Here is a 15743-nt window from a genome sequence, read left to right on the forward strand (position 1 = left end):
AAAAAACAAGGCAGTTATCTCAGCCAGTCGTACATAGTAGCAACACAAGTGATATGCGTGAATCATGCAGTTATGCAGAGCAGTGAGGATACATCACAGGCAACAGCTTGTTCAGGTCCATACAATTAGTACCACATCTATAACGGTTTTACAAGTATTACAATGCGACTCCAACCCACTTTTACAGGGGGGCCAGGTGCCCAAAGCTTCATGGCGAACCAAAGAAGACAGACCACTTGGTTAATATACCACTAAGTGTGTCTATTCCACGCCTAAGTAACACCCCAAAGATATGTTAGCATGTCCCTGGAAGACTTGTTTGGATCGGCTTGTGTCTCCCTCGCCCCCTGCTGTAATCGGGCACAAGTCAGAAACGGCTCCCATATGTCTTTTGGCCTAGATGCAGATGGCATGAGCTCCCAGAAAGTTGTTAATTTTGTCTAACCAAAGGTGACATCCCACAACTAAGCTTCCAATGTGGGAGCCTCGTTCCTGCCCCAATGTATGGCTACTCTGCGTTTGGCAAATAGTAAAAGCATCAGAAGCAACTTTCTGTGTTCCACCGCTGTGTCTCTCACATAGCCCACTAGGCCAACGTGTGGTTCGGGGTTGACTGGTGTGCCGATAATATCATGAATTGTAGAGAATATCTTGGCCCAGAATATTGCCAGCTGAGTACAATGCCAAGCCAGGTGTATAAAAGTGGCCTGCCTGCAACCACACCTCCAGCAGCTATCATCTGCCTTGACCCCCATACTATGCAACTGAACAGGTGTTATATAAAACTGGTGGAGGAATTTAAAATGGATTAAGCGTAATTTATATTTGGGCGCTAGAGCAGTAAGCTGCCCAAAGCAGAATGTCCACTGGTCTTCCTTTAGGGGAACAAGCAGGTCTGAGTTCCATCCCTGGATTGCTTTCGGCGTGATTATGGGAACAGTATTTTGCATATTGCTGTAGAGGCGTGTAATGAGCCTGCGAGGGGAGGTCAACTTTATGATGTTTTCAAGTGCCTGCAATGTGGGCAGGGGAGCGGGGAAGGTAACATGTATTTGCCTACAGGTAGCCTTTAGTCTGTAATAAAAGAAGAGCTCCGAGAATGACCCAGGCCCCCCAGCTGAGGTCTTGGGCAGATCTCTAAAAGTGTCTCTAGGATATAGATCCGCAAAGGTGTGTAGGCCTAAATCCCTTGCCAAGGATCTGTTGGTGCCCTCTGTCATCAAAGGGAGCATGGGAATGTGTGCCGGAGGGATGGAAGGGCATACAATATTGATAGTTTGGCTCTGTCTCAAAGTTTTTCCCACGCTCATCTCAAGGTCTCAACTGTGTCAACGCCATCACGCGGTCATTTGTAAGGCTGGCATATCGCCACTTGGAGGGGGACCGGTGCCGCCACATCCATCTCCACAGCAGCATGGTGAAGCCAGAATTGTAGAAATTGTGCTTATACACAAAAGGGGTACAGCTGAGAGTCTGGGGCATCCAGCTCCGCTTGCGAGAGTGGCAGTGTTAGGAGTTCCCATGAGATCCGTGGTTGCCCGCCCACCCAAACCATGGCTATTAATAAAGACCGGAGTTTACAAAAAAAAGACCTGAGTGAGGGGAATCAGGATATTAACAAATAGATAGAAAAATGTAGGTAGGACCACCATCTTGGCCACAGCAGTCCTCCCGGCTAGAGAAAGAGGTAGTTTAGCCCAAGCGTTAATTCTCCCTTCCAGCCATGTAATGGCTCGCCCGAAGTTCATGGCCCAGATCTCTTGCACATCCCTACTCAGCCACACACCCAGGTATTTTACCGGACCATTGGCCCACTGTAGAGGGTAATCAACCGAGAATGGGGTTGTGGTGTCAGTAAGGGGAAAGGTAGTAGATTTACCCCAATATCTGGAGATGCCAGATACTCCCCCAAATGTTATGAGTTTGCGCAACAGGGGGGCCGCATTTGACTCGGGATTGATTATGTATAGTGTGATATCGTCTGCGTATAATGAGATTAGTAATCCCCTTATACTGAATCCCAACCCTCTCGCAGTGTGGTGCTGACTGATCCGTGCCACCAGAGTCTCCATAGATATACCAAAGAGTAGCGGGGATAGAGGGCAACCCTGTCTCATACCCCGGGTGATATGGAAAGGTCTGGAGAGCATGCTGTTGAGCCACTTTCTAGTGGAAGGTGCAGTGTATAATAGTCATATGAGGCCCAAAAATAATGGGCTGAAGCCCATCCTCCCAAGAGTTGCGAACAGGTAACCCCAGTCGAGCGAGTCAAACGCTCTTGTGGCGTCTAAAAGGATGGCGGCTGCTTTCGTATCAGGGCGTAGATATTGAAGGACAGTAACAAAAGGTGCAGATAATATGTGCAGTGGATCTGTCTGAAATAAATCCCGACTGGTCGGAGTGTGCAATTAGTGGTAGCAGAGGTTGAAGTCTAGTAGCAATCAATTTTGCTAAAATGTTAACGTCTACGTTTATAAGAGAAAGTGGTATGTATGAGTCAATTTCATTGCTAGGTTTCCTGGGCTTCAGCAGCATAATAATAATAGCTTTGCGCATGAAGGGCGGGAGTATTCCAGTGATCTGGGCCTCCTCGTACACTGCGATGAGGTGTGGGGAGAGCTCCTCTGCATATGTTTTATAGAATGTAGTGGCCAGGCCGTCAGAACCAGGAGCTTTATCAGACAGAAGCCCACAAATGACCTGTGCTACGTCTGCCACTGTGAACGGATTATCGAGGTAGTCCCTATGTCCCCTTTCCAGCCACAGTAGTTCAAGGGATTCCAGGAAGGGTTGCAGGCCCTCTGGTTGGGTTTGGTATGTAGTCGTGTAAAGCTCAGAATAAAATTGTGTGAATCTATCTAGGATCTTTGGCGACTCTCTGATCAAGGCCTGGCCTCCACCCCTGATCCGGTGACATACGCGGCATTGCGCGTTGCCCTGAGCATGTTCGCAAGAGTTTTAACTGACCTGTCCCCCTCCCCGTACCGTCTAGCCTGTGTATATTTGCCCATAAACATCACCTCCCGATGTGCCTCTCCCTCGAACTCCAGCAGGCAGTCCTTTAGTTGAGCAAGCATGTCATGGCTTACAGTATTGTAAAATTGAGTCTCAAGGTCCCTAATGCGCGCCTCGAGGGAGGCAAGTGTAGTCCTGATTGCCTTCAAAACCCCAGCTTGTCTCGCAAGGCATTTACCCCTGATGACAACTTTGAATGCTTCCCAAAGGGATGATTGGGTTGTGACCGAGCCTGTGTTCAGATTAAAGTATTCGACAATGTCTCCGTGAATCTCCTACTTGAAAGCCTCTGCCAGTAAGGCGTTTGGAGGGAGCCTCCAGCTGAACAGTCTGTTGGGGGTGTTGGGCATGACTAAGCGTAAAAGGCAAGGGGCATGGTCCGATAAGGACCGGGGAATGTGGCGCATCTCTGGACAGCAACCAGAAGTCCAGCCTGGACCACGCTCTGTGGTGGCCTGATATTCATGTACCTTCCATTGTTTTGGGGTTAGAGCTTCTCCAGACATCCTTCAGATGGCCATCTGATATCATGGCATTAAGTGTGGTGCTGGAGTTGGGGTGTAGAGAGCGGCATATGCGCTTCCTGTCTAGTGCATCATCAAGCACAGCGTTACAGTCCCCTCCCCAAATAACAGTATCACAACCTGTGGATTTGATTTTCGCCCATAGAGTCTGAAAGAAATCTGGTGTGTCCGTATTTGGGCCATATATTGCTGCTAGAGTGACCGGCATACCCCCAAGTGAGCCCAGTACTATAATGTTTCTCCCATCTGGATCAATAAGTCAATCGCGTAGTTTGCAGTCCAGACCCTGCCTAACCAGCCCAGCTGCCCCCCGTGCGTAACTGGAATAGACTGCTGAATATATGTGTCCCTCTTTGTTCTGTGTTTTAACATGAAATATAGATTATTATTATTTAAGTTTAGGAAGAAATTAGGCAGTTTATTGAAATCTGTAGAAATATGGAAAAGTTGTTTTATATATATATTTTTTTTAAATCAAAAGTTTACAGAGTACAGCACCACTTCCCTGAAAGTATATACAAAGTTCTGTGGTAGTTATTGAAGTACAAAAAAACATATATGACAAAATAAAATTAGACCCAATATAGAGTGGCTCTTGTAGTGATCTGATTTACACATAACAATGCAGCTCCTCCCCAGAGGCTGCAGTAATACCCACCCCATGCCCATCCATTAAAGGTGTCACCAGTCGGGTGACCCTGTGAATAAAGGGGGCCAGGCATGTGTATCCTGGACAACTTATCCAGCTACATGACTTGAGTCTGTGCCATTCATTAATCACGAATGGGCCTAGGGCCCGATGACACTAAATTGTCGATAAGGCGGTTTGTACCTGGTCGCCACAGTGTCTGATGGTTTTGTCTGACTGTGAGAGGTGTAGACAAAGTACCTTGCCCTGCCCGAGAGGAGAAGATTTCGTCCCCATCATTGCAGCTCCAATTCTCAACATGCCTTAGGCCACTATACCCATGCAAGAGAGGACAGCTCCAAAAGCAACTGCAGCCCTATCGGTGAGGAGACGCCGTGGGTGGAAGCTGCCACAATGGCTGAGGAGCCCACATGATGTGTGCAGGAGCTGGTGGAGAAAATGCATATTGAGGCATGGTGGATGTTTTGGTGCCTGTGATGTGCACCCGCAGGACAAGCAGCGCTGGGTTACAGGAAGCTCATAGGAGGCAGATGCAGGCTGCTGCACCCCATGGACAATCCCAGAGCCCACCGTACTCATGAACAGTAACATGGCAGGAGGCGGCATGGTGCACACAGCTGGCCACTAGAGGGCACCCTCACCTTATATACAAAACTAAGAAAAGAATTGATAAACAATGGACAGACCACTGGAAACTGCTTAGGAAAGCCATGTGCTGCATGCCAGTCCCCAATGCCTTCCAAAGTTGCTGGTGTCTCCAGAAGAGTAGAAATACAGATCCGCACTATCCCCACCCAACTCAACCCAAGTATCTGCAGTATTGGAACAGCCCACCCCCTGCTGCCCTCATGATAGCCAGGACTGAAGCATCCAGACGTTGAGGCCCGTGATTACAAGCACAAGTGAGAGGCTGTACCAGAGCTAGTACACACCATTCAGCCCCTGGTGGTCGCATACCAGCACTGCAGGAAGATGAAAAGACTGTTTCTCCCCTGCTGCAACAGACTTCAGTTACTGGCACGCGAGGAGAGGCAGAGCCCCACACGCAGAAAGGAACTGCGCTGTGGCCACTGCCCTACAAGAGTAGTGACTCACTAAATAGAAGGACAGAGCATGAGGTTGAGTTCACTGATCCCTGCTGACCAGTGCAGGAGCTCCCCTGAGGAACTCACCAGCACTCACACCGCAAGAGATACTACCCCCAATGGAAGAAGGTCCTGGAAGAGGGAACACAGAGTAGGAGCGCCAACAAAGTTGCAGAACAGGGAACATGCCAGGCACCACAGAGCACCAATGAGCATGAGGAGACTTGAATCAGCAACTACACTGATCATCACAAAGTCAGAGCCCACCACCCTGGGCAGAGGCCTCGACTACAAAGACACTTGACCACTGAAGGGGCCCTGTTGGCCAGTCTCGAAGTTGGTGCACACTGCTGCACCCAGAAGGAGGAAAGGGGACTCGAGCACACAGAGGACTCGTCAATATAAATGAAAAGAAGGTGCATGCTGTTGCATAAAGAAGAGAAGGAAGTGTGACCTGCCGGTTGAAACTGGGAAATCTTATGACTGACCAAGCCCAGGAGGGAAGATCAAGAATGGTCAGTCCTGAAATGCCTGCTAGAGAAGGCTTTGGCTGCTGACTGACTGTATTCATTCCCAGAAGCAAGCCACTGAGAGGGAGCAAGGATGACATCCTGACAGCACAGAGGCAAAGCCAAGAGTTAGCCACAAACATGTGCATACTGAGTCTGTACCCCACACTTCCCATCGAAACCATCCAGATACAGTAACTGGTGGCTCACCAACCCAGGCTGAAGGATGCAGAAGCCTCAATGAAGAAAAGATGTAAGCACCTGGCCACCATTACTCCCATTTGCCCGAGACCCAAGAAGGAATGCAGTGACTTTCTAGTACACTATTATTAATTTAGTACCAACAAATACGAGGAGAATTGAATCCGCAACTACCCTTATCACAAAACCAGGCCAGCACTTGAGGCCGGTGTCTTGACTACAAAGACAGTTGACCACGGAAGGGCCTTGGTTGACCAGTCCCAAATAAAGGTGGACGCCACTGCACCAAGAAAAAGGAGACGAGACTTGAGCACTGCAGATCTCAGCAGTATAAATGGAAAAAAGGTGCATGCAAGAAGGTGCATGCTGTTGCATAAGGAAGAGAAGGAAGTGTGACCTGATGGTTCAAACTGGAAAACCTGATGACAGACCAAGCCCAGAAAGGGAAAATCAAGAGTGACCAGTCCTGAAAGACACACCAGAGAACACTCAGGACACTGATGGACTGCATCCATCCCCAGAAGCAAGCCACCGACAGGAAACAAGGACGACCTGGCGACAGCACAGTGAGAGAACTGAGAGGATGCCGCAAGCATGAGTGAAGTGAGTCTCTGCTCCACGCTACCCAGCGCAACTGTCCAGATACAGTTCTGAAAGTATTTTTTTTTTTATTCTTTTGTTTTTATTCGTTTCTGGATTTTTTTTTTTTTTTTTACATGGTCCACATGACTAACCAAACAACAGTCTCAACAGCAAACAGGAGGACAACAACGGCTAAAAAAAAAAAAAAAAACTAAGGCTATTGGGGAGGACCAAATACATGATGAACATGAAATAATCCCAGAGTGCACACATACAAAACATGAAAACATTATAACATCAATGCAAAAGTGTCAAGAAACGATCTCTTTTACACCTCAGTAAACCCCGTCCGGGGTCCATGGTGACATCAAAGTCACATTGATGTTGATCAGTTGGTGGGACACAATCAGTGACTCGTAGTGGTTTGTCCTTTTGAAATTATTCTCTTGAAGGCTGTCCCCTGTTTTGTTTTTTAAACTTTTTAGTCCTGAGTAAGATCCACTGTGATGTTTGATAGTTTGAACCTTGAGTCTTGGACTTAAGACATTTTATGTTATCATTTTTTCATGATTTCTATGTGTGTACCCTGGGAGTATTTCATGTTCACCATGTATGTGTCGTTTGATTTAATGAATGTTCTGTATATGTTCCGGCAGCATATTGAAAAATACAGAAAGTAAACAATATTTTTGTACTGGATGCAATGTTTGGTATATGACAATGAATACACCAAATTAGAAAGAGTTCTTCATGTCGTGATTGTGTTGTTTTCAGTGGTTGATGTTCTTTAGAATTGTCTTCAGAAAAGCTGGCACATGTTTATTCGTTTATGGATAGGGGATGAACCCTTTCGCATTGATGTTGCTAGTTGAACATGATTCACAATTCTTTTGATAGAATTATGTTACCCGACAGAACTGCTTGTAGTTTATAATTGTATTCCCAGGTTCTGTGGGACACAGAGCAACCCCATTACATTTAATGGTTCTCATTCTTAACAGCAGCAAACGCTCTTTAAAGTTTGAAGAGTTAATTCAAATAGTATTATTTTTAGTTTATTGGCTTTGATGAGTTACCTAACAATATGCAACTTTAGATTTCGCAGGCTTCCATCTTCCTATACACTGGAGCTCATCTCCATTTACGTCTGGCAGCTGGCAGGGAAACCAATATTTTTCAGTCTTCACCAGGCATTCAGAGCCGTCCTCAAGCTGTTGACTCACCATTCAGACATCTGCATTATGTGGTATGAGCAGTACAGCCCAAACCTCCGGTTTCTCAAAAAGACCAATCCCTTGCAAACAAGGTGAGTGTTAGTCCTTTTGGTCAATGTTAATCTTTCATCTGTTTCAATGCATGATTGTCATAGGGGATGGCCATTCATGCCATTAGAAAAATAAGTGACCAGTGCTTTTGTCGTTCCAGTAATGACCTATTGCCTCTGTTACGTGCTACATTTGGGACCTTCAAGGCTGACTGTTATTCAGGGCAAGAGAAAAATCTCAGTGCTTTATTAGAAAGGACGCCACTTTCCTCTTCGTCTGCAGTGATCAGCCTGAAGAAAAAGGCTACATTTATAGTGGCCTAGTCTTCGTTATTGCCTTATACTCTTGTGGGTCTATTGAAAGAAGCTGCAACCTCGCTTTCACTAACAGTTGGGAGTTGATGCATGGAACACTAACCTCGTCAAATATCTATTGATAATTTGTTATTTCAAGGTTTGCAAAAAATTGCAAGGTTTTGCTATACTCCTTAGGGCTAGATGATTAGATTACCATGTTGAAAATGCTAGTAGGAAAACTTAACGGTGTCGAATAAGTCATGCAACTGGGTAAGATGTCACAAGCTAGTGAGTTCAGCTGCATATATAAGATGAAGAGGCGGGGACTTATCTCAGCGCATCTTATAGTTTGAAGGGTTTGTTACATGACATAACAATGGAATAAAAGGACACTGAGGATAGAATATGGCTACCTGCCAAAAGAAGCACTGGCAAAACAAATCAGTCTTGCTTCGCCAGTGCTTGTTTTTTGCCACTACTGGTTTTGCCAGTGCTAGTCAGATTGTTTCACATTGGCAAAGTCCATAGGGGCAGTGGAGCATTTTGGAATTGCAGTTTCTATACTTCCATGATGGCCATCATGTTGCATGTAAATGCAATGCAGCTGCCATCTTAGAAGTATGAAAAATAACTTGATGCCATCTTGAAAGGCTATTTTTAATGGTTCCAAAATGGCTTCCAAGTAGCTATAGGGGAGGGACAACCACAAAACCATAAAGGAAAACTAATGGAGCAAGTGCTGGGAATTGATATTGACAAAAAAGCTATCCAATTACAAGCAAAAGGCAGACCCAAAACCTACAGAAAATATATCTAAAAGTACTCATTGCATCGCTGATTGTGACTATATCTGCATCAACACTGCAAGAGAGGAAATTTACATTTTTGAATTGAGAGAAGGTTATAGAAGCTTCTTTGCCACATCACTGTTTCTCAGTTTAAATCATATATATATATATTTACTGTCAAAACCCAAGGCTACAGAGACATTATAGTTTGGAAATAGAATTGGAAAAAATCTTAGAAATTCACTGAAAAAACCTAAGGTTATGGGGACGTTATAGTAAGATTCAGATTTTACACACACAAACCATAAAAATCCAGCAGTTATAGTTATCTCAAGTAACTTTAACTCGTGCCCTTAGGTAACTATAACTTGTGCCCATGCCATGCATAGATTTCTCATCAATGATTTCAGTGCAACTGTTGCAGTTATATTATCAATGATGTCACAGAAGTTGTCTTGAATGATGTAATATGTGGGGCAATTAGCAGTGCATTGTGTGGGCACGAGATATAGTTACTTGAGATATCTATAAGTGCTTTCTATGGCTTTGTGAGTGAATATCTGAATCTAACTATCACATCCCTGTAACATTTGTTTTTTTCAGTGAATATCTAAGGTTTTTTTTAAATTTGATTGCCTAAGTATAACATCCCTGTAACCTTTGTTTTTTTCAGTGAATTTCTGTGTTTTGTTAATGCCATTTCCTAACTATAATGTCCCTGTAACCTTTGTTTTTTGAGTTAATGTCACAGTTTTAAAAAAATATATATAAATTGTACTACGATTTGACCCATAGGTTTAATTTAGTAATATGCATTTTCACAAGTTTATAAATACATTTTATTCACACCTTCATTCTTACTATACATTTTACAACTAAAAAAGTAAAAATTAAAGCATGGTAACTTATGTAGTCTTTCTATAAATGCAATACACCGAGTCTTTCCTTTTTCTTTCTTTAAATTCGTTTTATGGATCTGCAGATCTGACACAAATCTTCGGAACAATAAGGCGTATGCCTGCCAGTTATATTGCGGACATTCGATACTAAAACAACACATTCAATACAAACATATGCTATGGCTATTTCTATATGTTTATCACTGCCTGTGTATGGATGTGTGAGTTGCTGGGTGGGTGGGTATGTGAGTGGCTGTGTGTGTGTGTAAATGGGGGTGGGAGTGTCTGTGTGGGTGCAGGAGTGGCTTCTGGATATGTGATTGGTGTTGTGGATCTGTGAGTGGGTTTGTGAGTATTTTTGTGAATGGGTGTCTGAATGGTTATATGGGAGTGTGAGTGGTTGTCTGGGTGTGTAAGTGGGTGTGCAAGAATCTGTGTGGGTCTGAGTGAGTGTGTGCTTGGTTTTGTGGGTCTGTGAGTGGGTTTGAGAGTGGCTTTATGGGTGAGAGAGTGGTTGTGTGGGTGGGTGTGAGGCGCGTGGGTATGTGAGTGAGTGCATGTGTACTTTTTTAAGTGAGGTCTGGATCCACAGAGGCACCCAAATCCGCCTGAATCCATGAGGATCCAGGTGGATCCATGGATCCTTGAGCGCTCAATAAAAATTGAGAGGTCCCTCACAGACCCCTCCATCAGTTCCATAGGGTCAGTGTACCTCTATCCTGACCCCTATCTTTTTACTTTAATAGCTCTAAAACTAGAGAACAGATTGACACCAAATTACAAGAAGCACTCTTTCTGGACCAAGATCTAGCTTTCTGCCAAATTTGTGTAATTCGGTTCAGCTAGTTGTGTCTAAAATCCCTATGGAAATTGCATGGGGCAAATGCATTTTAGGACTCCCCTCCCCCCTCCCTTTTCTTGGCCCCTACATGACGGATCACCCCAAAACCTTCCATGCAGTAGATGAAGTGACTGGCAAACTAGTGTTGAAGAATTTTTGAAGATTCGTCTAATGGAGCTAACGTTATTAGCAAAATAACAAACTATTTTTCAATAAAAACTAGGTCCTCACTATAACGACCTACTGCAGACCGCCAGCAGGTAATATATACATATATGTTTGTTTTTCCACAACTATGCTCCAATATCAGGAGCCCAGAACCATGGAGGGTGGCCTCAGTGCTGCTGGCACTGAGCTCCTGCATCAAATGAACACTTCACCCATTTCTCCTCAAAAGAAGTAGGCTGATGTCAAATTTCAAAAGGCTGAAGGCACTTTTATTTCACACAGAAATATGCAGAGGTTGTTCATAATCCTTGCATGTTTCAGCTCTAAATGAGCCTTCATCTCAGGTGAGAAGGTAAGTCTCTTTACTTCTGGCATTGCCACCTGTTATTTAAATACACCAGTTACATTCTCTGCGTATTTTGAAACAAATGAAAATGTCCTTGACCGACTTTTGTGCAGTACAAATCACCAAAGCACTGCAGGAGATGTGAAAGCACTCGCAGGTTTGCATTGAAAAGCGCGTTTTTGACATAAGATGAATGTAAATGGGAGAGTACCGCGATAAAAATTGAATTGTGATTTTGCCTGTGCAGCAGTCGATCAAAGACATTTCATTTGTTTCAAAATGCACAGTATATTGAGCAGTTCCAGACTGCCAGCACTTGTTTTGCCTGTGCTGGTGTGTAGGTATAAGGCGTTTCCAGTGTTTAAAACATCATATTTTGACCATGATTACAGTTCATTCTGGGCATGGTAAATAATGGCGAACAACCTTGTCAGTCACTCCACTCGTGCCCACATTATGTGTAACTGGGTGAGTGTGAAACGATGGCACTCAGGTGAGGTGTGTCCATACATAACGATTCCTGAAAAGCAACGGAAGCAAACCTAATGCAACCCAAAACCCTCACAAACACTACAGTTGATCCCATATTCAGGGGAGAAAGTCCTCCCAGAGGAATCATGGTCTAATATAAAAGTAATATGTAGATATTAGACTGAGAGCGTTAAGTAAGCCATCTGTGGAGTAGTGGAACAGCACATTGTAAAATGATTGTAAATGTAAATTTACAGTCAAATTAGACCTTACCAGTTTATGTGCCGAATAGGTACGTGGCCCAGGTTGGATCACTTGAGGGGTAATTTAATAACTGAGTTTGTGAGGGAGGTCAAATCTATTTCTATTGTCTCTCAGTAAAAGGGTAAGTATTTAATTAAGTCATACATCATGTATGTTTTACCTCTTGTTTCGATTGTGTGTGGGTCCAGTAGGATGTCAAGCGTTTGGACCAGTTCCACGGGTCCTAAGTAAGGGATTATGTAAGGGTGGAGATGTAATGCCGTCATATTATCATAATGGTAATAGCTTGTTAAGTATGTCCCAACTTGTGGGGGAAAGGTTACCTGGTGACTCCACGCTTGACAGTTTTATAGACAATTCAGTCAGTAAATCCCATTATTTAGGGGCTGGGTGTATCTCTGTAGATAAAAAGATATGCTTGAGGTTAAGGAACAGTAAGGTGAGAGGATAAAAAAGTTTTGAAGAGGGGTCATGCCAGGGGGTTTACCTCGTTCTGCTGTGATGACTTGATCGTGCTTTTCACTCTTCCACAAGTGAATTCAAAAAGTAGGACAGATGCCAGATATTTTTCATGTAAAGTGTGCTATATATATTTGCTTCTACTAACAGCAAATGTACTGATGCCTGCCACAAATGTCCTCCAGAAGAAGCGGACAAAAGTGTCAGTACAGCTCTAAATACGCAAACCTCACCAAATCCATTCCCACCGACGTGTCCTTTGAAGAGCAAAAAATGTCCACAAGCAGTTCCACAACTCTTCCCTAATGTTGTTTCATAGAGTTGATAGTCAGCAATGGGCAAGACATGTTTGCCTCACTAAAGCAGTTTCAGTAAGATTTATGTAACATTCTTTCTTCCACAAAATCACCTTTGAGCATTTCACCAGTGCAACCAACTCACTTGACACAGCTGGATTCCTAAGACAGTGTCGACATGCAGGAGGACAGGAACGGGTATTTACACAATTACTATTTCTTGGCAATTAGGAAATCTGTGTCTTTCAGTCCGGCCAGCACAAAGCAGAAGCATTTCATTACAAAAATACCAGAGAGCAATATAATCCATGTCTGGGCAAACATTACACCTAACAAGGGAACTTTACCAATTCAGAGATAAATTGCTGTGTGAATTCTTAGAGAAGGGCCTCCTGCACCATAGGGTGAGACAACGAACTGATCATATATATCATAAAACAACATCACCAAAGAAAGATGTAATCTGCAGCCCATTGTGCCACGTATAGCGGAATACAGACCCCTCCAAGCCTCACCTGTTATAACAAAGGGGCCAGGCGGTTGGAAACAAGCACTTCAGAAACTGGATTTGTGGCTGAACCTCCATCACAGCGACTAACAAAACGGCTGTCCAGCTAACAGAGAGTTTTGTTCCTAATTCCATTCACTTCATGCAATGAAACGGATGCTGCTCAGTGAATTACAAAGACAGAAAAATAATCATTACAACTAAAGAGGAACAGATACCACTTCACAATGTAAAGAACCTGCAACACAAATCTAGTGAGTATCCGTTTCTCAAATGGGTCAAAAACTTAATGCGGACCCCACATAACATGAGCACCTGCTTCTAAGTTTAAAAACTATCCTTCAGGAAAATAAAAAGTACTTAAGCTCCAGTGTCTGGTGCCAGTTAGAGGTATCAGATGTGTTAACTGTCTCACTATTAAGCCTTTTAGTATTGAGGTACAGCACTCACTTTTTTTACCACAGTTTTTGCAGTTTTCCAAGTGTTGGTCAATTTTTACTATTTGTGCGGATTTTACCTGCTTGCATTTTGTGGTGGAAACAAGTATGAAACCCACTGATGAACTAGTAAACCGTATATTTCTGAAAAGGAGGAACAATTCTGAATTCACAAAGAAGTCACTCATGATTTGCCAACGATGAGTAGTGAAAGTGGGTAGCAAAAATAGAAATAGATGACAGTATTTGATCTGTAATATTTTGCCCGGTGGTTGGCCTAAAAATGTAATATACTGGTATGGCAATCAGACTCTTCTGGTCACATGGACATATAGTATTTGCTGCTTGTCCAAACACACGCGGCACCCACATCCATAAACTGAGCCTCTGCTTCTAATGATGTTTCATTCTGTACTGACCATGCATCACTGCATAAGACAGGAAGGAAAAATGTGAACAAAGGAAGGTTCTGCATTTTTGCCAACTACCCCCAAAAAAGGAGTTTACGAACAGTAGTTATTTTACAATCCTGAAAATGGGCTTGCACATAAAATTATTGAATCCTGAGGGCATTTTCCAAATATGTTATTTCATGCTCAGTGGCTTAGATGTCGAAGCCAAAAATGGAGAGAAAATCAATTGATATGAAAACATTTTCTACAATTCTGAGTTTCTACTCTTTTCCCAATAAAGGTGATACCCCACTTGCATGTGTGGTCCTAAAACCCTCAATAGAATGACCCCAAATTACAACAAGGTAACGTTATGATAATTTCTTATTTCAAAACTGTACATGTTTTTTTTTTGTGGCATCTTCACCTTTAGGCTTGTGTGTGAGCTGTTAGGGATCGTATATTATAACATTTAATTCGGCCCGGATTACCCATTGTTTTCTTTATCATTTTAATTTACCAAGGGTTTAGGCAGGCATAATTGGTAATCCTGTTTCATGTACACTGATAGACAACGCCTCGTCAGGGGTAGTAAGCGCTATATAAATACAATTCCAATATCACAGTTATTTACAACTCAGTATTATGTATTTCAAAACATAACATGGGATTTTCCGAAAGGTCCTGAAATCACAATACATTGTTAGGATTCGGTCTGCATATGGTTTTGCCAGCTTGAACTCTCACATTACTTCATATTAAATGAACTGTTAGTGCGAGTATTTTTACTTGCTAGAAAGGGGCCTGGCGCCGATCTCGAACATCCAGTATATGAAAGTAGCCAAGGCTATGATCTATCAGGGGGACCTGAAATTATAATGGTTCTCATTTTAAATTGTATTATCAATTTGGGAGTAAACACTTTACATTATACGTAATTCACTCAGAGTTTTTAAAATTGAAAGTATCGCCTCTTTAGCATTGCGCCAGTAACGAGGGCATTAGTATGCACTGGCTCAATAAATTTAACATTGAAACAATAAATGCTCATCTATTCAAAATGCAAACGAACATTCTAGAGATTAACCACTGGAGGGCAGTATTTCCCAGAAAACTTAAATCTATGCTCTTCTGTTAAAACATGTTGCTTTTTAGGTCTCGCCTGACCCAGCGCATGCGCTGTTCTGGCGAGACTTTTTGTAAGGGCTCCAAAAAATGGTACCATGGCCAGCCTAGAGCTACAGTGCATGTGCGCGGGCGCACGCTTAGGAGCAGAGCCTGGCAAACCTCGTCATGCTCATTAAGCACCCGCGATCACTTTCACTATCGCCCGCGATCACTTTCGCGGCGCCCCTTTGATGTTCTCGTTTAAAGAACATCAAACATCAAAGAACATGTTATGTTAATGCTTTACTGCGCCCGTTTGACTTACAATGTGCTTTCTCTTTCCACAAACTCAATGTTTGTGTTCCTTTATTTTGAGATGCTTTTAGTATTACTGTTTTGTGATTTAAAGAACATTAAGGAAATGTTACTGTGAAACTGGACAACGTTCACAGTGTTTATTTCTGATCGCAGCGGCTGCTTCATGTCCGTTGCACCATTCAGGGAGTCCTTTCGTTGGCGCTTTCATGAGGACATGATGAGGAAGCTGGAAACTTTTGGCAAATTCTCTTTAAAAGCACAGCATGTTGGCGACTTGTTAATCAATTAGGCCTATGTAGCGCTTTGGATCTCAAAGCGCTATG

The 15743-nt window shown here is 43.3% G+C and overlaps 1 protein-coding gene across 2 annotated transcripts in view; it reads left to right on the forward strand.

The window, feature by feature from the left end:
* Nucleotides 1–15743, forward strand: part of LOC146865675 (2'-5'-oligoadenylate synthase 1-like) — a 158884-nt gene that overhangs the window by 106586 nt on the left and 36555 nt on the right. For both annotated transcript variants that reach the window (XM_085632536.1, XM_085632537.1), the window contains one exon: nt 7662–7871. In XM_085632536.1, coding sequence (XP_085488662.1) covers nt 7662–7871 — 210 coding nt within the window. The remainder of the gene's footprint in view (nt 1–7661; nt 7872–15743) is intronic.

The sequence above is a fragment of the Triturus cristatus genome, chromosome 2_1, assembly GCF_964204655.1.
Source record: "Triturus cristatus chromosome 2_1, aTriCri1.1, whole genome shotgun sequence".
Taxonomy (NCBI): domain Eukaryota; kingdom Metazoa; phylum Chordata; class Amphibia; order Caudata; family Salamandridae; genus Triturus; species Triturus cristatus.